This window comes from Gorilla gorilla, chromosome 15 (assembly GCF_029281585.2).
Source record: "Gorilla gorilla gorilla isolate KB3781 chromosome 15, NHGRI_mGorGor1-v2.1_pri, whole genome shotgun sequence".
Lineage (NCBI taxonomy): Eukaryota > Metazoa > Chordata > Mammalia > Primates > Hominidae > Gorilla > Gorilla gorilla.
The window spans coordinates 91,938,604-91,959,760 of record NC_073239.2 but is presented as its reverse complement, the minus strand read 5'-3'; the positions used below and the strand labels follow the sequence as shown (position 1 = coordinate 91,959,760).

The 21,157-nt window shown below is 43.4% G+C and overlaps 1 protein-coding gene across 2 annotated transcripts in view; it reads left to right on the top strand.

The window, feature by feature from the left end:
• The window catches only part of NEK9 (NIMA related kinase 9), a 45,556-nt gene extending 27,869 nt beyond the window's left edge, over positions 1–17,687 (top strand). For both annotated transcript variants that reach the window (XM_004055464.5, XM_019009522.4), the window contains exons 17-22: positions 2,512–2,682; positions 4,343–4,402; positions 8,292–8,500; positions 11,127–11,288; positions 12,538–12,750; positions 15,103–17,687. In XM_004055464.5, coding sequence (XP_004055512.1) covers positions 2,512–2,682; positions 4,343–4,402; positions 8,292–8,500; positions 11,127–11,288; positions 12,538–12,750; positions 15,103–15,225 — 938 coding nt within the window. In that variant the 3' untranslated portion in view covers positions 15,226–17,687. The remainder of the gene's footprint in view (positions 1–2,511; positions 2,683–4,342; positions 4,403–8,291; positions 8,501–11,126; positions 11,289–12,537; positions 12,751–15,102) is intronic.
• The last annotated feature ends 3,470 nt before the right edge of the window (positions 17,688–21,157 follow it).

Here is a 21,157-nt window from a genome sequence, read left to right as displayed (position 1 = left end):
TCACTGTTGTCACCCAGGCTGGAGTGCAGTGGCACGATCTCAGCTCACTGCAACTACCGCCTCCCAGGTTCAAGCGATTCTCCTGCCTTAGCCTCCTGAGTAGCTGGGATTACAGGCACTCGCCACCATGCCCAGCTAATTTTTGTATTTTTAGTAGAGATAGGGTTTTGCCATGTTAGCCAGACTGGTCTTGAACTCCTGACCTCAGATGATCCACCCGCCTTGGCCTCCGAAAGTGCTGGGATTATAGGCGTGAGCCACCGCGCCTGGTCACTCCTTCTCTTCTGTACTGCTGCTGTTGCTATCCTACATTCCCTTCCTTCTTTGCTTGCTTTTTTCCTCTTTTTTCTTTTTCCTGTGTCATCATCTGAACTTCTAAATTTTTGTAGCCACTTTTTTCACTTGACTGGTAACAACTCACATTTCATTTTGTCTCTTTTTTTTTTTGAGACCGAGTCTTGCTCTGTCACCTGGGCTGGAGTACAGTGGTATGATCTCGGCTCAGTGCAGCCTCCACCTCCCGGGTTCAAGTGCTTCTCCTGCCTCAGCCTCCCAAGTAGCTGGAATTACAGGCGTGTGCCACCATGCCCAGCCAATATATTTCATCTTCTTATCTTTTGACTCATCAACTTTTTTGTTGTTGCTTGTGCTCTGAGATATCCTTGTTTTCTTTTGGTCCATGCCTGTTCTGTACTCATGAGGGGTCTCAGGGATATTGTCAATGAGGTGATCTGTTACCATATTTAAATAAACCAGCATTCAGAACAGCACATTAACTCTCTCTGCTTGTCCCAAAATAAGGGACTTTAAGGAGCAAACTGTTTAGGTCAGACTTGGATAAATGGAAACGTTACACAGGACAGTCAGGATGTCACTGAAGATAAATTTAGTGCAGCAACTGCAGTAGCACTTTCTGACAGGGCTTCAGAGAGCTCATGTTTCTTGAATAGATCTGTGTAGTTCATGACTTTAACTTCAGAATGAGGAATGTAAATTTGGATTCTGTGGCTGGGCATATTACCTCTTGATGTTCCTATACTCCTCTGAACTGTACTTGATGGCCTCATTCATGTCCAAGTCCTCTTTTAGGCTCTAGGAATATAGAAATGAGTCTCAGAAAACCCCTGCTTTCAAGGAGCTCACACTCTAGTAGAATAGGGGACTAGCACAGGCAGGTGTTAGGTGCTATAATAGCAGCAGCCTAGTCTTCTAAGTCCTGGAGTACCCCAAGGCTCACTTCTCTCTCCAAAGTGAGCTCGTTCCCTTAAATTCCCCCTATACATTGACTGCTTTATATCACCAGGCTTGACCTTCAGACTCATTTATTCAACAGCTCCTCAACTTGATGTCTAAATTTAGGGTGGGCCATATAACCCAGTTATCTTAGACCAATCCTGATTCATGCCTTCATGCCTGTTGTCCTGGCTTAATGATTAATAGCCACCCTGTTTCATTTTTTTTTTTAAAGCCTGATTTGGATAAGAAGTTATAGGCATCTCAGACAAACTTAGTATACTCAAAATCAAACTTCTGATTTTCTGCCCAGATCTGTACCTCCTGCAGCCTTCCTGTCTCAGTAAATGGCAACTTCCTCCTACACTCCACATCCCATCCATATTGGTTATCTTCAGAATAAATCCAACCACTTCTCACCATCTCCACTACAACTGGTCTCCCTGCTTCCATCCTTGCTCCCCTGCCATCAGTTCTCTTCAGTAGACGGAGGGATTCTCTTAAATAACTACTGCTCAAAACCTCCAGTGGTTTCCTCTATCAGTCAGTAAGTGCCAGAGTCATCACAGTGGCCCGACTGGCCCTATGTGAGCAGGACCTCAGCCACCTCCTGACCCCTTCTGTTATCCCGTCCCTTCCTTTACTTTGTTCTAGCTGCAGGGGTCTCCTTGTTCCTTGTTTGTGCTGCTGACATTACTTTTGCTGTTGCTGTTCTCTCTGCCTGGAAACTCTTCCTCGCTCCAGTAGATCTCTGTTCAAGTGTCAGAACTCCTCTGACCTACCCTATCTAAAATAATGATATCCCACCCCACTGTTACTCTTTGTTTCCACTTATTTTTCTCCACCATTTATCTTCATAGCATTTATCACCACCTTAAATATTAGGTGTATATTTATTATTATCAGTCTCCCCTACTAGAATGTCAGTTCCACAGGGCAAGGACTTGGTTTTGTTCACTGCTCTATCACCCCATGCAGTACCTGTCATGAAATAGATGTTCAGTCACTGTTTGAATGAATGGCCAATAAAAAGTTGTTGAAGAAAAAGGTGAATGATTGGATGAATGAATGAATGAATGGCAGTACATAGGAAGAGTGGGCATTTTTATCCGAGTGGAATCAGGAAGAGTTTAGGCTTTATATAGGAGAATAAACAGCTTTCCCTTGTTTAGTACATAGTGGGAAGTCTTTCCAGCTCTAGGATATAAAGATGGGGAACCCGGAGAATTGGGAAGCCAGTGTTCTGTTAAATGGTCTGCTGTTTAACTTTTTTCCTAGATAATCACATTTTTGCCTGGGGCAATGGTGGTAATGGCCGCCTGGCAATGACCCCCACAGAGAGACCACATGGCTCTGATATCTGTACCTCATGGCCTCGGCCTATTTTTGGATCTCTGCATCATGTCCCGGACCTGTCTTGCCGTGGATGGCATACCATTCTCATTGTTGGTAAGAGTTTCATATGTCTGGGGTTGGGATGGCTTTGACAGAGGATGGACCCACATCTGAGTACTGTTAGTCACATTGTTGGAAACAGAAATGTCCTGAAGAAGCCATTTCTGTAAGTCTTGTAATGGTCAAGGATGCCATGCCTAGTGGTGGGAACAGAACATTGTCATTTCCTGGAGCTTTGCTATCTGCCATCTCTTGATTATTTTTTAATATAAGTTTGGGCTCTGCCTCCCCCCTTAGAATTGATTTTTTTGGTTGTTTTTTTGTCTTTTTTTTGAGTTGGAGTTTCACTCTTTTCGCCCAGGCTGGAGTGCTATGGTGTGATCTCGGCTCACTGCAACCTCCGCCTCTTGGGTTCAAGCAAATTCTCTTGCCTCAGCCTCCCAAGTAGCTTGGACTATAGGTGCCTACCACCACGCCTGACTAATTTTTGTATTTTTGGTAGAGACGGGGTTCCACCACGTTGGCCAGGCTGGTCTAGAACTCCTGATCTCAGGTGATCCACCTGCCTCGGCCTCCCAAAGTGCTGGGATTACAGGCGTGAGCCACCGTGCCTGGCCCTAGAATTTGTTACTTCTAATCATCCACCAATTAATTTGTTGTCTGTGCTCATGCTTTCATGAGAAACATTCAGTACATCCTTTAAAAGAAACTTTAAATTATAAGCACTTTCTGCATAAAGATTACTTTGTTATGAACTACTTTATAAATGCCTGTGTAAGGGTTTATAAGTCTACTTTTAGATCAGTGGTTTGCAACCTTAGCAGCACATACATTAGAATCCTTGAGAAGCTTTTTTTTTTTTTTTTTTTGAGACGAAGTCTCGCTCTGTCGCCCAGGCTGGAGCGCAGTGGTGCAATCTCAGCTCACTGCATCCTCCCAGGTTCAAGCGATTCTCCTGCCTCAGTCTCTCGAGTAGCTGGGACTAGAGGAGTGTACCACCACACCTGGCTAATTTTTGGATTTTTTAGTAGAGATGGGGTTTCACCATATTAGCCAGGCTGGTCTTGAACTCCTGACCTCATGATCTGCCTGCCTCGGCCTCCCAAAGTGCTGAGATTACAGACATGAGCCACTGAACCCGGCCAAGAAGCTTTTAAGAATACCACGGTCCAGACCCTATCCCTGACCAATTAAATCAGAATCTCTGGGGTGGAACCTACGGACCTATGCAATGTTACTTCCTTTTTTTAAATTTTGAGACAGAGTCTCACTCTGTTACCCAGAGTAGAGTGCAGTGGCACAGACACAGCTCACTGTAGTTTCGCTCTCCCAGGCTCAATTGATCCTCTCACCTGAGCCTCCCAAGTAGCTGGGACTACAGGCCAGTGCCACCACACCTGGCTAGCTTTGTATTTTTTTTTAGAGATTAGGTTTTGCCATGTTGCCTAGGCTGGTCTCAAACACATGGTTACTTTTTAAAACTTCCCAGGTGATTCCAGTGACCAGCCAAGGCAGACAGTTGCTAATGTAGATAGTGAATATACTTAGAATAGCAAGTGGTGCTTAGCTTATGATACTAATTCCTAAAACTGTAAGTTATAGTTCTAAAGTTATCTGGAGTCAAGGAGAGCAATTATCTCCCTATCCTAGTCTTCTCTCATTTTTCTTGCCTATATCAGTATACAGTGCTTACCTACCAAATATTTTTTCTCAGAGAAAGTATTGAATTCTAAGACCATCCGTTCCAATAGCAGTGGCTTATCCATTGGAACTGGTAAGTACCAATGTTTCAGGTACCAGTGGTTTTCTGAAGTGTGGGTCTTTTGGTTAGATTCCATGTAGACTCCAAAACCCAAAGGAAAATGGGAAATGTCTTTGGGAAGTGAGGAATACAGTGGTTAAGAGAGATCATATTTTGTTTGGTTTTGCAGTAAGTTATAACTTTTACATTGTGGTCAGAGAGACAGTACATCATCTTTGCCTCCAACGCATATGCAAGTAATTAAGCAGCTTGCCCAGTACTGTAATATGACTTATGTATTATTCCTTTCCTTACTATTCTAGGGGGTAATGAGTCCTCTACTTCCACGGTATTCCCAGGGGTATTCCAGTCTAAAGAAATAGTTCACCAAAACAGGCACTCAGAATAAAACTCGGCTAAACTTTCAGTGTGGTTAGGAGAATCATCCCAAAGATCTCTGATAGATTTCCTTTGACTGCTGTCTTCATGGTTCTCTATTATTGGGGACCATGCCAGGAAATTGAATCTATTTTCCTTTTTGGTTTTCTACCTGCCAGAGTCCCTGTAGTCTTTGATGTCTCAGAACCAGGATTCTGATTTATTTTATTTATTTATTTTTTTTGAGGCACAGTCTTGCTCTGTCATCCAGGCTGGAGTGCAATGGCACAATCTCGGCTCACTGCATCCTCTGCCTCCCAGGTTCAAGTGGTTCACCTTCCTCAGCCTCCCAAGTAGCTGGGATTACAGGCATGCACCACCACACTCAGCTATTTTTTGTATTTTTAGTAGGTTTGGCCAGGCTGGTCTCAAACTCCTGGCCTCAAGTGATCTGCCCACCTCAGCCTCCCAAAGTGCTGGGATTACAGGCATGAGCCACCATGCCCAGCCCAGATTCTGATATTGTTTGGAATCAAAACACATAAACACCCAGAATAAAAGCAGATTAAAACTGGGCACAGTGGCACAGCCGTTAGTCCCAGGTACTCAGGAAGCTGAGTCAGGAGGATTACTTGAGGCCAGGAGTTCAAGGTTACAGTGCACTATCATTATGCCTATGAATAGCCACTGCAATCCGGCCTGGGCAACATAGCAAGACCCTATCTCGAATGAATAAATAAATACATAAACAATCGGTCAATCAAACAGATTAAACCTCCATAAAGAAACAGCTGAAAACATGATCTAGACTTGTTGAACTTCAGTTTACACATATACACTGACTTATTACACCATATTATATATAGTTAAGTAGCCCATTGCTTGGCATCTCTGTTTATGTATATTAATATCTGTCAAAACTGACTAAAGATCTTTCGCTAAGCACAGCAGTTCCACTACAAGTTTGTTTTGCTAGAACAGTATTTAAAGGAAAAACATAAAATTAAAAGCAAATGTCCATTGGTGGGAAGATGTAAACTCGAGGAAGAGCAGGGATTTTTGTCTTTTTTATTTATCAATTTTATCTACTTCCCTAGAACAGTGCCTGGCAAATGGTAAATGCTCAGTAACTATTTGTTGATTAAATGCGTTGTAACCATCCATTGGAGTGAAAGTGAACATCTCCAAATATTTCCATAATGTGAAATGTAAAAAGCAAGTTGCAGCAGACTACATGACTTTTTATAAAGTTTAGAAACAAGTAAAATAGGCTGGGTGTGGTGGCTCACGCCTGTAACACCAGCACTTTGGGAGGCCAAGGCAGGCAGATCACAAGGTCAGGAGATTGAGAGTATCTTGGCCAACATGGTGAAACCCTGTCTCTACTAAAATACAAAAAAAAATTAGCCAGGCATGGTGGTGCACACCTGTAGTCCCAGCTACTCGGGAGGCTGAGGCAGGGGAATCGCTTAAACCTGGGAGGCAGGGGTTGCAGTGAGCCACGATTGCGCCACTGTACACCAGCCTGGCGAAAGAGTGAGACTCCATCTCAAAAAAAATAAATAAAAGTAAAATGAATAGTAATGTATTATTTAAGGATGCATAAAGGCGATAAAGTTTTTAAGAAGAAATGATAAATATAAAATTAAACAGAATGGTTTCATCTGGGTAGGAGGCCAGAGAAGGAAGGAATTCACAAGGCAAATACAGTGATATAGGTAATGCTCTAGTTCAGCAGTGTCCAGTAGATCTTTTTGCAACAATGGAAATGTTCCATATCTGTGCTGTTCAGTATAGTAGCTACCAGCTTTCTGTGGCTATTGAGCACTCCAGAGAGTGGCTTGTGTGACTAAGGAACTGAATTTTTAATTCTCTTTAAGTTTAAGTGGGCACATACGGCTAGTAACTCATATTGAATAGTGCAATTCTAGTTCTAGTGGCAAATAGACCTATGTTTATTGTTAGGCATGAAAATTTACACATATGTTAAAGTAGTCCTAGGTATATCTAAAATGCAGCATAATCTTAAAAAGCCATTTAAAACAAAAAGTAAGCTTCAGAACTCACTTTGGTAACTATAGTTCTGCTGCTTCCGTAGGATCTCAGCATGACCCAGTTAGTCCCCAGGCCAGCACAGCAGGTGATAATTAACCCTTCTTTACATTTAGCCTCAGAAAATACCAGGCATCAGAACAAGGATCCCTGAGGAGTAAGAGAAAAAAAAAAAGAAAATGCCAGGCAATTTTTTTTAACTTTGACAGATTAATCTTCTTAATTATATTTTTCTTTGGCCCATATTAAAATTCAGTTTCATTTCCTGACCACACATCAGCTAGTCTTCATTAAGGTTGCTTGGAATATGCTGTATGATATGAAAGAATCAGCCATTATATTATAAAAATTGATACAGATAGTCATCAGGGAATGTAATATTCACATTAAATTTTGAAGAATTGGCCGGGCGCAGTGGCTGACGCCTGTAATCCCAGCACTTTGGGAGGCCGAGGCGGGTGGATCACTTGAGGTCAGGAGTTCAAGGCCAGCCTGGCCAACATGGCGAAACCCTGTCTTTACTGAAAATACAAAAATTAGCCAGGCATGGTGGCGGGCACCTGTAATCCCAGCTACTCAGGAGGCTGAGGCAGGAGAATCACTTGAAGCCAGGAGGCGGAGGTTGCAGTGAGCCAAGATCGTGCCACTGCACTCTAGCCTGGATGACAGGATGAAACTATGCCTCAAAAAAAAAAATTGCCGGGTGCAGTGGCTCACGCCTGTAATCCCAGCACTTTGGGAGGCCAAGGTAGGTGGATCACCTGAGTTCGAGACCAGCCTGGCCAACATAGTGAAACCCCGCCTCTACTAAAAATACAAAACTTAGCTGGGCATGGTGGTGTGTGCCTGTAATGCCAGCTACTCGGGAGGCTGAGACAGGAGAATTGCTTGAACCTGGGAGGCAGAGGTTTCAGTGAGCCAAGATCGGGCCACTGCACTCCAGCCTGAGCAACAGAAGCTAGACTCGGTCTCAAATAAAAAAAAAAAAAGTTGAAGAATTCAACATTCAGATTTTCCCCGGACAGGGAGTTAATGGTAAGTTTATCTGGCAACTTTAAGAGGAGTTTGGCTCAAATATTAAAGACCTTTTTATATAAGATAAGTGTCTATGGAGGATGCTGGAATCTGAATGTATTTCTTAAAGAAGCGGAGTAAGCATGGGTGCTAGATTTGGTGGGCTGTGGTTGGGGGGGATTGTTTGGTAATGCTTTTAGAATATTGATAACCTGCTATGGATACAAGATAAACAAAGTTGGTAAATGGAAGTGAATTATCATTATGAGCATCCTGATATACAAATACAACTATACAAAATTACAAAACATAGTTTGTATGAAAAACAAAAATTTAGTCCCTAACATTTGGCTTGCACTGTTGCCATTGCACTTCATGCAGCTTATAGGCACCTTTCCAGGGTAAGTAGGGTTGTCAGATGGTAAATCTGTCTTGCTGCATAGCAAAGCTGTCTATTTCTGTGCTGTATATCTGTCAGTGTTTCAGAGCTCTAGCCCGGGAGGAGGCGGCGGGGGCGGCGGTGGTGAAGAAGAGGACAGTCAGCAGGAATCTGAAACTCCTGACCCAAGTGGAGGCTTCCGAGGAACAATGGAAGCAGACCGAGGAATGGAAGGTTTAATCAGTCCCACAGAGGCCATGGGAAACAGTAATGGGGCCAGCAGCTCCTGTCCTGGCTGGCTTCGAAAGGTAATTCCTTTGGAAGAAGTAACTTGGATAAAATATGTGGCCCTTTGCAGGAACTAGAAAGAGCTGTCAGGGTCTCTCAGTTTTCCAAGTACCTAGTAAACTGTTGTGCATCCTGAATCCAGCCTTCTGATTTCTACCTGGAAAGAAATTGCCTAATCACTAATCCTTTTTTCTTTCCAAAAAGATAAAAAATGTTCTCATACCGTTGTTACTTAAGTGAATATATTATAAGTTACTATAACCTACCTTGATGGCAGTTTTTGTAGTACATGTATATAAAGATTAAGCTTACAGATTTTATACTGTCATTTATAGAAATGGAATATTGGAGCAATTGGAATGCCTTACAATAGGAAAATGGTTGATGGAAGTTGAGATACAGAAAGTAAAAATGTTGGATTGGGCACAGTGGCTCATGCCTATAATTCCAGCACTTTGGGAGGCTAGGATCACTTGAGCCTAGGAGCTCAAGACCAGCTTGGGCAACACAGCAAGACCTTGTCTGTACCAAAAATTTTAAAAATTAGCCGGGTGTAGTAGTGTGCACCTATAGTTCCAGCTACTCAGGAGGCTGAGGCAGGATGATCACTTGAACCTGGAAAGTTGAGGCTGAAGTGAGCCGAGCTGTGCCATGATTGTACCACTGCAATCCAGGCTGGGTGACAAAGCAAAACCCTGTTCAAAAAAACAAAAAGTAAGAATGTAAGAATGTTGAAGTATATTTATTTTCATGGAAAGTTACTCACAACATATGGCTATGCAGAAGAGGATGATACATCTGTATGATCTCATTCTTTTAGGAAATATGTAACACACAAAAGAATGTCAACAAGACCATGTATTGACAGTTTTTAAAGTGGTTGTCTGTAAGTGATGGAATTGCTGGTGAATTTTATTAGTTTCCTTTGCCCATTTGTATTTTCTCATTTTCTACAGTAAATATTTATGGTTTGTGAAATTTTAAATTTTTTACCAAAAAAAAAAAAAAAAGACCGAGCATGATGGCTCCCACCTGTAATTCCAGCACTTTGGGAGGCCAAGGCAGGAGGATTGCTTGAGCCCAGGAGTTTGAGACCAGCCTAGACAACATAGGGAGACCCCATCTCTATAAAAATTAAAAAAAAAATAAGGCCAGGGCCAGGCACGGTGGCTCACGCCTGTAATCCCAGCTCTTTGGGAGGCCAAGGCGGGAGGATCACCTGAGGTCAGGAGTTTGAGAACAGCCTGGCCAATCATGGTGAAACCCCATCTCTACTAAAAATACAAAAATTAGCTGGGCAAGGTGGCTCACGCCTGTAATCCCAGCACTTTGGGAGGCCGAGGCGGGCGGATCACAAGGTCAAGAGATCAAGACCATCCTAGCCAACATGGTGAAACCCCATCTCTATTAAAAATACAAAAATTAGCCGGGCGTTGTGGCGCATGCCTGTAGTCCCAGCTGCTCAGGAGGCTGAGGCAGGAGAATCGCTTGAACCCAGGAGGTGGAGGTTGCAGTGAGCCGAGATTGCGCCACTGCACTTTGGCCTGGTGACAGAGTGAGACTCCGTCTCAAAAAAAAAAAAAATTAGCTGGGCATGGTGGCACACACCTGTAATCCCAGCTACCTGGGAGGCTGAGCCAGGAGAATCACTTGAGCCCAGGAGGCGAAGGTTGCAATGAGCCGAGATCGCACCACTGCAGTCCAGCCTGGGCGACAGAGTGAGACTCCATCTCAAAAAATAAATAGATAAATAAATAAGGCTGGGCGAGGTGGCTCACACCTGTAATCCCAGCACCTTGGGAGGCCAAGGCGGGCAGATCACTTGAGGTCAGGAGTTTGAGACCAGCCTGGCCAACATGGTGAAACTCTGTCTCTACTAAAAATACAAAAAATTAGCCAGTTGTGGTGGTACATGCTTGTAATCCCAGCTACTTGGGAGGCTGAAGTAGGAGGACCACTTGAACCTGGGAGGTGAAGGTTGCAGTGAGCCAAGATTGTGCCACTGCACTTCAGCCTGGTGACAGAGTGAGATTCTGTCTCAAAAAAATAATAATAATTAGCCGGGCATGGTGGCACATGCCTGTGGTCCTAGCTACTCAGGAGGCTGATGTGGAAGGATTATTTGAGTCCCAAAGGTCAGGACTACAGTGAGTCATGGTTGCGCCACTGCACTCCAGCCTGGGCAACAGAGCAAGACCCTGTTTCAAAAAAAAATCTGTAGGTTTAAAGCTCCCTGTCTAATAAGACTAAACTTGCTAGTGATTTGAGGAGCGTGAACAGAGGAAGCAGCATGCTGTTCTGTCTGCACCTTTAGCCTCAGCTTTCAGCAGTGTGGCAGCCAGCCTCACTGACACTTCCTTGGAGCGTCCCAGCTCACTGAATAGCCTGTGTAGAATAAGCGTGTTGGAGTGACACACCAGAAACTCCAGCCTGTGTTCTTTGAGTTTGCCTTTGCATCACCGTTTCTCTGATGAAGGGGTGGCAGTTTGTTCACAGGTAGGCTGTGATATGTTGTTAACCACAACTGTCTTGCCCACTAGAGGGTGCTGAAGTCATGAGAGAGGGAAAACTATAGCAAAAAGAAGGGAATTTGGGAGGAAGCAAATACTGCAAACAGACTAATGAGATTCTTTCTCATATACATAGGAGCTGGAAAATGCAGAATTTATCCCCATGCCTGACAGCCCATCTCCTCTCAGTGCAGCGTTTTCAGAATCTGAGAAAGATACCCTGCCCTATGAAGAGCTGCAAGGACTCAAAGTGGCCTCTGAAGCTCCTTTGGAACACAAACCCCAAGTAGAAGCCTCGGTAACTGAGCTTTTTGCCTTTGAATCACAACTAGGTAAACAGTCACTGCAAGCTCTGCCTGGTTCTTCCGGCCTTGCTCTAGCTTTTGGGTTTCAGCTGCCCTGCATCAACTCATTATACTGTCTATTCAGCAGTACTTAAAGCCTCAACCCAAGACTAAACTGAGTTGCCTTAGAAAGGTATTTACCCTTCCACATTTCTGACAGGCTAACACCTTTCTAAAGGGATTGTCTTTTCCCTCTGCCTCAGAAATACCAAAATTCAAATTCAGTTTTTCATGACACTGGCAGGGTGGGTTAGAGGCTCTAAATATAAGAAAGAAGTAATACTGGTAGTCTAGTGAGGAAGCAACACATGTACACCTAACCTTGGTAAAAATGACATTGTGGTAAATACCTCAGTAAAACTATAAGCCAAGGTCATGAAACTTTTTCTATAAAAGGCTACATAATTATTTTAGACTTTTCCTATTAAAGGCCACATAGTAATTATTTTAGACCATTTTAGACAGAAATGTGTACAGCCTCTTTTGCAACTACTCAACTCTGACATTGTAGCACAAAAAGCAGCTTCAAGTAATACATAATGAATGGGCATCCTTGTGTTCCAATAAAATTGTATTTACAAAAACAGGCAGTGGGCCAGAATTGGCCCATGGGCTATTTGTTGAACCCTCCTATAAAAAAAGTACAGTAGAAAAGAGAAAAATCCAGACTAGGATCATCAGAAAGCTTCCCAGAAGAGGTAATAATACCTTTGAAACTTCAAGGGGAATGTTTTAATTTCTCTGTCAGTTCACCTTCTTAAATTGTGTTGGTGGTCCTGTTTACTGACCACCTCTCAGATCTTTTCTAAAGTGTGATTCACTGCATATCATGAATATTGATCCTTCGGGTCTGTGATCTGAAAGACTTGTTCCAAACCAAATCATGCTTTTCCCTACTTCAGCATTTTAAATGAGAAGATACCAAGGTGCTTTAAAATTTTTCACAAAGTCCTCCAAAATAGATGATTGGTCTCCCACCTTGGCCTAATGGGGACTGAGGCAGAGAGTTCACTTTCCATGTTATGTCAGTGCCCATCGCTGTTATAATCCTAGCATTTCTGTTTCTCTTACATATATTCATGTGTATATATGATTTATCTTGTTAATTTAAAAGTAAAATCTGATTGCACTTAGAGGAAGTTTGGATTGAGGAGCTATGACACCTGGGCAGAACCTCCTGCAATCTCCTTCTTGTCTCTCTAGTCACCTCGGCTGAATCCTGCAGTAACCTGTGCTGGAAAGGGAACACCACTGACTCCTCCTGCGTGTGCGTGCAGCTCTCTGCAGGTGGAGGTTGAGAGATTGCAGGGTCTGGTGTTAAAGTGTCTGGCTGAACAACAGAAGCTACAGCAAGAAAACCTCCAGATTTTTACCCAACTGCAGAAGTTGAACAAGAAATTAGAAGGAGGGCAGCAGGTGAGAGCATTAAAAGAATAATCCAGTTTCTAAGCCTGTTTTGAAGAATCACAGAAACAAAACACGAAGTACTGAAATAGACTTGTTCCTTTGCAGGTCCTTACTTTTTTTTTGAGACGGAGTCTCACTCTGTTGCCAGGCCAGAGTGCAGTGGTCCTATCTTGGCTTACTGCAACCTCCGCCTCCCGGATTCAAGCAATTCTCCTGCCTCAGCCTCCCGAGTAGCTGGGACTACAGGTGTGCACCACCATGCCTGGCTAATTTTGGTATTTTTAGTAGAGACAGGGTTTCACCATGTTGGCCAGGATGGTCTCGATCACTTGACCTCGTGATCCACCCGCCTCAGCCTCCCAAAGTGCTGGGATTACAGGCGTGAGCCACTGCGCCTGGCCGATCCTTAGCTTTTAATGATACCATTTTTGTAATTATATTCCCAGAAGCCTTGGGCCTTGTTCAGGCACCTAGATTGAATCATTTTCATCACTTGCATTGCTTTTTCTTAGTGTATGTTTTTTCTTTTACAATGCTTAATTACATACCTCTGAAAATACAGACATTCTCCTGAACAACCACAATACTATAACCACACCTAAAAAAATTAATACTAGTATTGTCAATTCTCATCTAGTATCCAGCTGATACCTCAATTTTCCCAGTTTTCCCCACAAAAATGTCCTTTATAACCATTTTTTATCAGACTAGAATCCAGTCAAGAATCCCACATTATATGTATGTCTCATTTCTTTTCATCTAAAACAGCTCCCTCCACCACCATCACCTTTTTTAAATTATTTTATTTTTATTTTTATTTATTTTTATTTTTTTGAGACAGTCTCACTCTGTTGCCCAGGCTGGAGTGCAGTGGCGTGATCTCGGCTTACTGCAACCTCCACCGCCCGGGTTCAAGTGATTCTTCTGCCTCAGCCTCCCGAGTAGCTGGGACTATAGACGCTTACCACCATGCCCAGCCAATTTTTGTATTTTTAGTAGAGATGGGATTTCACCATATTGGCCAGGCTGGTGTCAAAACTCCTGACCTCGTGATCCACCTGCCTCGGCCTCCCAGAGTGCTAGGATTACAGGTGTGAGCCACTGTGCCAGGCCTTATTTATGTATTTATTTTGAGACAGGGTCTTGCATTGTCACCAAGGCTGGAGTGCAGTGGCACAAACATGGATCACTGCAGCCTTGACTTCCCAAGCTCAAGTGATTCTCTCACCTCAGCCCCCCAAGTAGCTGGAACTACAGGCATGTTCCACCATGCTCTGCTTCACCTTTTAAAAAAATACTTTCATGACATTGACTTGTTGAAGAAACCAGGGCAGTTGTTCAACAGAATGTCCCACATTCTAGATTTGTCTTGTTTTCTCAGGGTGTTGTCTAACTTGTTTTTCTGTCACCCTGTCTTTTCTGAAAACTGGAAGTTTAACCTAAGGCTTGATTAGATTCACATTAAACATTTTTAGTGAAAATACTTCAAAGGTGATGCTGCTTGCATTATTTTTCGAGAGCCATGCTATTGTTTTATATAGAGGGAAGTAGAAACAGAGAAATAGGGTTAGGCCCTTGGCTTTGCCATTTGCCAGCTGTAGGTGTTTGGGCTACTTTGTTTTCTCTGAGCCCTGGTTTCTCACCTGAAAGAAAATAATAGACACCTTGTATGGTTCTTTGGAGGATTAAATGAACTAATGTTTATGAAATTACTTTAGAAAATAATATACAGGCTGAGCACGGTGGCTCACACCTGTAATCCCAGCACTTTGGGAGATTGCTTGAGCCCAGGAGTTCGAGACCAGCCTGGGCAACCTGGTGAAACCCCATCTCTACCAAAAATAAAAACTAACTGGGCATGATGGCACACGCCTATAGTCCCAGTTATTCAGGAGGCTGAGGTGGGAGGATCACCTGAATCTGGGGAGGTCAAGGCTGCAGTGATCCGTGATCACACCACTGCACTTCGGCGTAAGCAACAGAGCAAGACCCTGTCTCAAACACACACACACACACACACACACACACACACACACACACACAAGGTAAGATTGGCAGCTATAGCAGGGAGAAGATTGTTTTGCCCAGGACTTTTTCCATTTTAAAACTAAGAGTTCTGCATCCCAGGAAACCCCGCAGTCCTGGACAAACCTGGATAGTTGGTCACCCTACCTGCAGTAAATATAAAGGTATGGACTGTATCTAAAATAGTGCCATGAGCGTCTCACAAGATCGTGGCTACAAATCCTTAGCCACGCCTTAGCCAATGCCTTAGAAGTTGGCATTGAAAATATAGTACTGAACTACTGCTGTGACTAGGTGGCACTGTTGCTAATGTGGAACTGTGTTTTATCCGGACAGGTGGGGATGCATTCCAAAGGAACTCAGACAGCAAAGGAAGAGATGGAAATGGATCCAAAGCCTGACTTAGATTCAGATTCCTGGTGCCTCCTGGGAACAGACTCCTGTAGACCCAGCCTCTAGTCTCCTGAGCCTATAGAGCCCCCAGGAGACTGGGACCCAAAGAACTTCACAGCACACTTACCGAATGCAGAGAGCAGCTTCCCTGGCTTTGTTCACTTGCAGAAAAGGAGCGCAAGGCAGAGGCTCTGAAGCACTTTCCTTGTACATTTGGAGAGTGGCATTGCCTTTTAGATAGGATCTAGGAGTGATTTTATTGTTTTGGAGAATGGAAGGGCCCCCATGGCCCTGGCTTTGTCATCAGTGACTGCCATAGCAACAGCAGCTCTGTACCTCATCTGTTGATCCCACCTTTGAAGAGGAGACACAGTGCTCACCTTAATTGCGCTGGTAGCAGCTTATATCCCATGTATCATTTTCACCATTGATTGGAAGCTGCCTTGGGAATTCAGTGCCAGGCATTACCCCTCTGGGTGGGAGAGGGAAAAGTGTAAAGTTGGAGTGGGCTGGAGTCAGGTGTGGCCCGCCCAGTGTCCTCTGCAGAGTGGTGAAGTAGTCTGGCCCTCTTGGGAGCCCTGAGTCCAGGAAAATATGTCTGATGGAGTCAATCTAGGGCTTGTTTCAAAAAAGTTCAGTTACTCTGTGCAGCTAAATGCTTTAGGAGGAAAGGTAGGCTTAGGTTGCTTTTCCTCTGAGGGTTGATTGAAATTTCTTCAGTGAGGAATAGAGAAAGGGCAGGACCCTCCTCATCACACAGCTGGTGTTTCAGGCTGTGACCAATGCAGGGTGGGATTTCCTAACTGTGGATGAGGGGATGAGGTGTCTCTGAGGGATGAGGTGTCTCTGAGGGATGAGGTGTCTCAGAGAATTGAGTCCATGGGGCAGTCAGAATAGCCTTAAGAGAAAATCATGAAGGAGAAGAGGTCCTCCTTTAGCTGCCTCTACTTGGTATCTTAGAGAGGGCTTAGAGGGCTCTCAGTCTTCTGCCCGTGAAAAGACTTCTTTGAGCCTCTGCCTTCATGGCTCTTAGGGTTCTGATCTTGATATCAGCAGCCCCAGCCACTTTCTTTCTGTATGTCTAGTCAGTATTTTTCCCCTTTTGGTGTTTTATGAAGCCATGTGATAATGAATGAATCTGTATCATTTTTCCTACCTGAGTGGCCCAAAGCCAGCACCAAACCCTGGGAGTCCCTGAAGCCTAACAGAACAGGTAGAACTTGCAAAAGGAATTTGGCTGAGAGCTCACTTCCTAATCCTGTACTCACTGTGTCTTTGTAGATAGAAACAAGCTAGCTTTACCTAAGAGAAATAGTGTCATAGAAGAACAAAACTTCATATAGAAAGTTCTAGGCAAGTATTTGATGGTTTCCTTAAGGATGTGAGCTTTGTATTTCCACCTAGCCTTGTAAAATGTTCCTGTGGTATTTTGTGTCACACATCCTACCTTTGATGAGTCTCACATCCTACCTTCCTACAAACAGCTAAATTAATTTTGTTTCATTTTCCCCATACCAAAATGTTTGATAATCTTTTCAACATTGTGGGAAGTCCTGTGCAATGGAAATTTTGCCATTTCTCCAAAACTGGTGGCATAAAGGCTGATGCTTGGGGAGAACCCCATTGCTCGGGACAGGCAACTCTGTTCAATGGGATCTTCTTTGGTTTGATGTTCCCATTGTTTTCTCAGTTCTGGGAAGCCTAGTACATTAGTACTAATGTAATCACTGAAACCTTTTCTTGAAATAAGGGAAGCAGCCAAACTTTGATTAAAGTTGCAAGTTCTGGGGACTTGCGGGGGTTGTCATAAACTGTAACAGTGGGTTTTGGTTCAGCATGTAAATGCAACTTTGATTTTCTTGAGGACCGATTGACCTGTCATGTCCCTGTATCCTCATGCTCATCATCTCAGCAGGCCTGAGAGGCTGGGTCAGTTTGGGTGTTCATCATGAGGATTGCTTCTGCCATGGAGCTGATGGACATGGGCAGGTTGCTGAGAAGGTGGGGTGAAAGTGAGTGCCAGGGGTGGGTGAGTGCCCTGGTCTTGTTCATAGGGGAGCCTTTCCCTAGCAGTGGAACGCTGTGGTCATTTTCTCTAGCATATTCCCTTGGGAAGTCTAGATTTGCTATTAATCTGGCTGAGAATCTAAGTTCTGCGCCTTAGAGACAGTTTGCACTTTCCCATATTGTGCCTGGGACAGCCATATGATTTTTTTTCCCACCAAACAAGTATGCAAACAGAAACCAGTTCAAAGGGGGATGGAGTAAAAGATGAGGCAGTAGAAATGCCTTTGAATGGTTTTCTGTAGCTAATTCTCTTTAAATTTTGTCCTGCTTTTTTTCTTTATGCAGTGCTAGGTGTTTTAAGTTTTCTAGTAGTATTGCTTTTGAGTTACAGTATAACCTGAGTTACTCCTCTGCTCTAACATTGTTGCAGAAGAACTAGTTTATTGTTAGCCAGGTTGCTTGAAAGGTTGAGAGTGGAGTGGTCTGGCATTTCTGTTTTAAATAAACATTTAAGCTCTTAATCAGTACTGTGCCTCAGTAAGCCTGTGCATGGACCTTAGTCTCTGGGGATAAAACATCCAGATTCTAGGCCTCCGTGAATCTTTGATTCTGTGAGTCTTTATATAAATAATGTTCTTGGAACAGAAACAATGCAAGGGACATCTGCACAGAAATATTCTTTGCTTCTCTCCAGTTTCTTATTCTTGCCAGCAGAATCACTGCTGCTGCTACAGCTTTTTTCCCAAAAATGTCTAAAAGTGCCGAAAGTGCAGAGGGAGGGAAAAAATGAGCCACTAAAAGAAGGATGATCCTTTCTTGTACCTACCTCCTCAGTCTCAGTGGGGGCCTTTCCAAGTGATAATGCCAGTTTATGGTTTGTAAAACTTTTCCTTCAAAGAGATTGAACTGAATTTGGTCTCCCTGGCATAGCACAGCCAAGTTACAACTTCTCTTGGCTGAGCATTTCACTGAAGTTTAAAGCAAAAGTACACTAAAAAATTTCATTTCACTTGCCATATGTTCACAAACATTCATAATAGAACAATTCAGGGGCAAGAATACATTTTAAATAAATTCATTCACATGAAATCCCTAAACCTCCAAAAAAGTATTCATGATGGTCAGGGCAGAGTGGGCTGTAATCAGGACTATAAAACATGTTCCTAACTGCTGCAAAGCCAAAAATCATTTATTGTTTCAATGATTAACTGTGGAAATAAACACGCTGATCATTAAACCTCACAGAATGATGAACATTAGGGAGAAAAACTCCACTATGTCACATCTCTGTTACCACCTGTGTAGCTGTGGAGAGTGATAAATTGATAATGAAAGCAAACGTTGGCCAGAAGGTGCTGTGCTGCATTACATACATTGCTGTTAAGAAATACTGTCTCGGGCCAGACGCAGTGGCTCAAGCCTGTAATCCCAGCACTTTGGGAGGCCGAGACGGGCAGATCACGAGGTCAGGAGATCGAGACCATCCTGGCTAACACGGTGAAATCCCGTCTCTACTAAAAATACAAAAAAATTAGCTGGGTGTTGTGGCGGGTGCCTGTAGTCCCAGCCACTCTGGAGGCTGAGGCAGGAGAATGGCGTGAACCCAGGAGGCGGAGTTTGCAGTGAGCTGAGATTGCGCCACGGTACTCCAGCCTGGGCGACAGAGTGAGATTCCATCTCAAAAAAAAAAAAAAAATACTGTCTTGGCAGGACAGGCGCGGTGGCTCACGCCTGTAATCCCAGCACTTTGGGAGGCTGAGGTGGGCAGGTCAGGAGTTCAAGACCATCCTGGCTAACACAGTGAAACCCCGTCTCTACTAAAAATACAAAAAATTAGCCGGGCGTGGTGGTGGGCGCCTGAAGTCCCAGCTACTCGGGAGGCTGGGGCAGGAGAATGGCGTGAACCCGGGAGGCGGAGCTTGCAGTGGGCCAAGATCACTCCACTGCACTCCAGCCTGGGTGACAGAGCGAGACTCCATCTCAAAAAAAAAAAAAAAAGAAATACTGTCTCGGCGCATCTGCATACATTTTTAATGAAATGAGTTTCCACGTGAGTTTCCCCATGAAATTTCTCCTATGGTGTAACCTTATGAACTTTAGAATTTATAATGTTTACTTGCACTAAACATTTCTTGGATAAAGTTGTATAAAATACAGACATTAAGAAGCAGCATGCATTTACTGTCATCCTCTGAGCTATCCAGGAAGAAATTCAGATTTTTTTAAAAAAAGGTTCTTATCTCTTCCCAGAGACCAGATCAAGATAAATTTAAAAGATGAAAGATATTTTTTTTTCTTTTTTTTTTTTTGAGATGGAGTCTTACTAGGTCACCAGACTGGAGTGCAGTGGCGCGATCTCAGCTCACTGCAACCTCTGCCTCCTGGGTTCAAGCAATTCTCCTGCCTCAGCCTCCCGAGTAGTTGGGACTACAGGTGTGCGCCACCACGCCCAGCTAATTTTTGTATTTTTAGTAGAGACAGGGTTTCACCATGTTGGCCAGGATGGTCTCGATCTCTTGACTTTGTGATCCACCCACCTCGGCCTCCCAAAGTGCTGGGATTACAGGCATGAGCCACCATGCTCGGCCTTGAAAGATATTTCTCATATAACCAAGGCCTAAACATGTAGAGATTAAAGGGAACACTTAAGGCATTGACTATTGTTTTATTTCTTTAGCAAAATGAGAGCAAATAACTGCTTCCTTTTTAGAAAGCACTCCCCACATATAACAACAATTTGTTCTCTCTGGAGGGCCCTGATCTATGACCTTACTAACATCCAGGGATCCCAAATCCAGGTGCCTGTGGTACCAGGCAGATAAGGTAAAGAAGTGAAGCAGGCCAAGTGAGACTGCAGTGGTCTGGTGCTACCATTCCCATCTGGAGGAGCATCTGATTCTAAACCCCACCCAATTTGTGCCATGCGGGTTGCTGGCCCAGTGTTTCCAGAACTTCCAGTTTTTCAAGAGATGTTCCATATCCCAGTTTTTAAATGTCAGATCATATTATGAATGCTAGGCCAGCCAAATAAAACATCTGTGGAGCAAAGCAATCCACATGTTGCCATTTTGTGACCTTGGCCACAGCTTATTCTTGCCATCTATTGCAATGTACTGGTTTACATTCCCACTTAAAGTGTACATTTCATTGACCTTGCCTAGGGAATGTACCTATTAGGTTAAACATCCATTATCTCTGTGTGAGGTTTCCTTAAGGGGCTAACCATAAAGCTTTATTATGTGATACCTCCTTTCCTTTGGAACAATTAAAAAGAGTGCAAAGAAATGTGTGCTCCTATTTAAATATATAGGATTTTTTTCCCAGCCTGTGTCCTGCAGCTTCACCGCTGAAGCCTTAACTCACATTTCAAATTGGTCTGATCTGTTAGCCCAATTTTTTTTTCTTTTTTTTTTTTTTTTTTTTGAGATGGAGTCTCACTAGGTCACCAGGCTGGAGTGCAGTGGAAATGGAGCAAGAGTGAGTGGCCATTTGTTACTTAGTAAAATAGGATTTTGTTGTCTGTCTAGCCCTGTTCACTAGCTCAAATTGAGCAGTTTTTCTCCAGTATTTTAAACTAACAATTTGAGTTAATACAGAACAGTAATCCTAGGATTTCTATCTGTTGTGCTAACTTCACTCCTATCTGAACTGATAATACTCTCGCAGACATTAACTTATCAGTTCTCTCATTTCACTAGTGTAGGACTCACTCATCTTCTTGTTTAATTTTAAATCTCCAGACCTCACTAATTGAGGGTCTAACTTGTGCTAGGCAATATTCTACACAGAGAAAATTAAAAAGATTTGATCCCTTTCCCTTCAAAGTTTACTCTCTGAAATAGAAGTTGACTATGCTATAATTGCCAAGGGCATGTGACACTGTGCAGTGTCCCAGCTTTGTTTTGTTTTGAGATGGGGTCTTGCTTTGTTGTCGAGGCTGCTCTTGAACTCCTGGCCTCAAGCAGCCCTCCCATTTCAGCCTCCCAAAGTG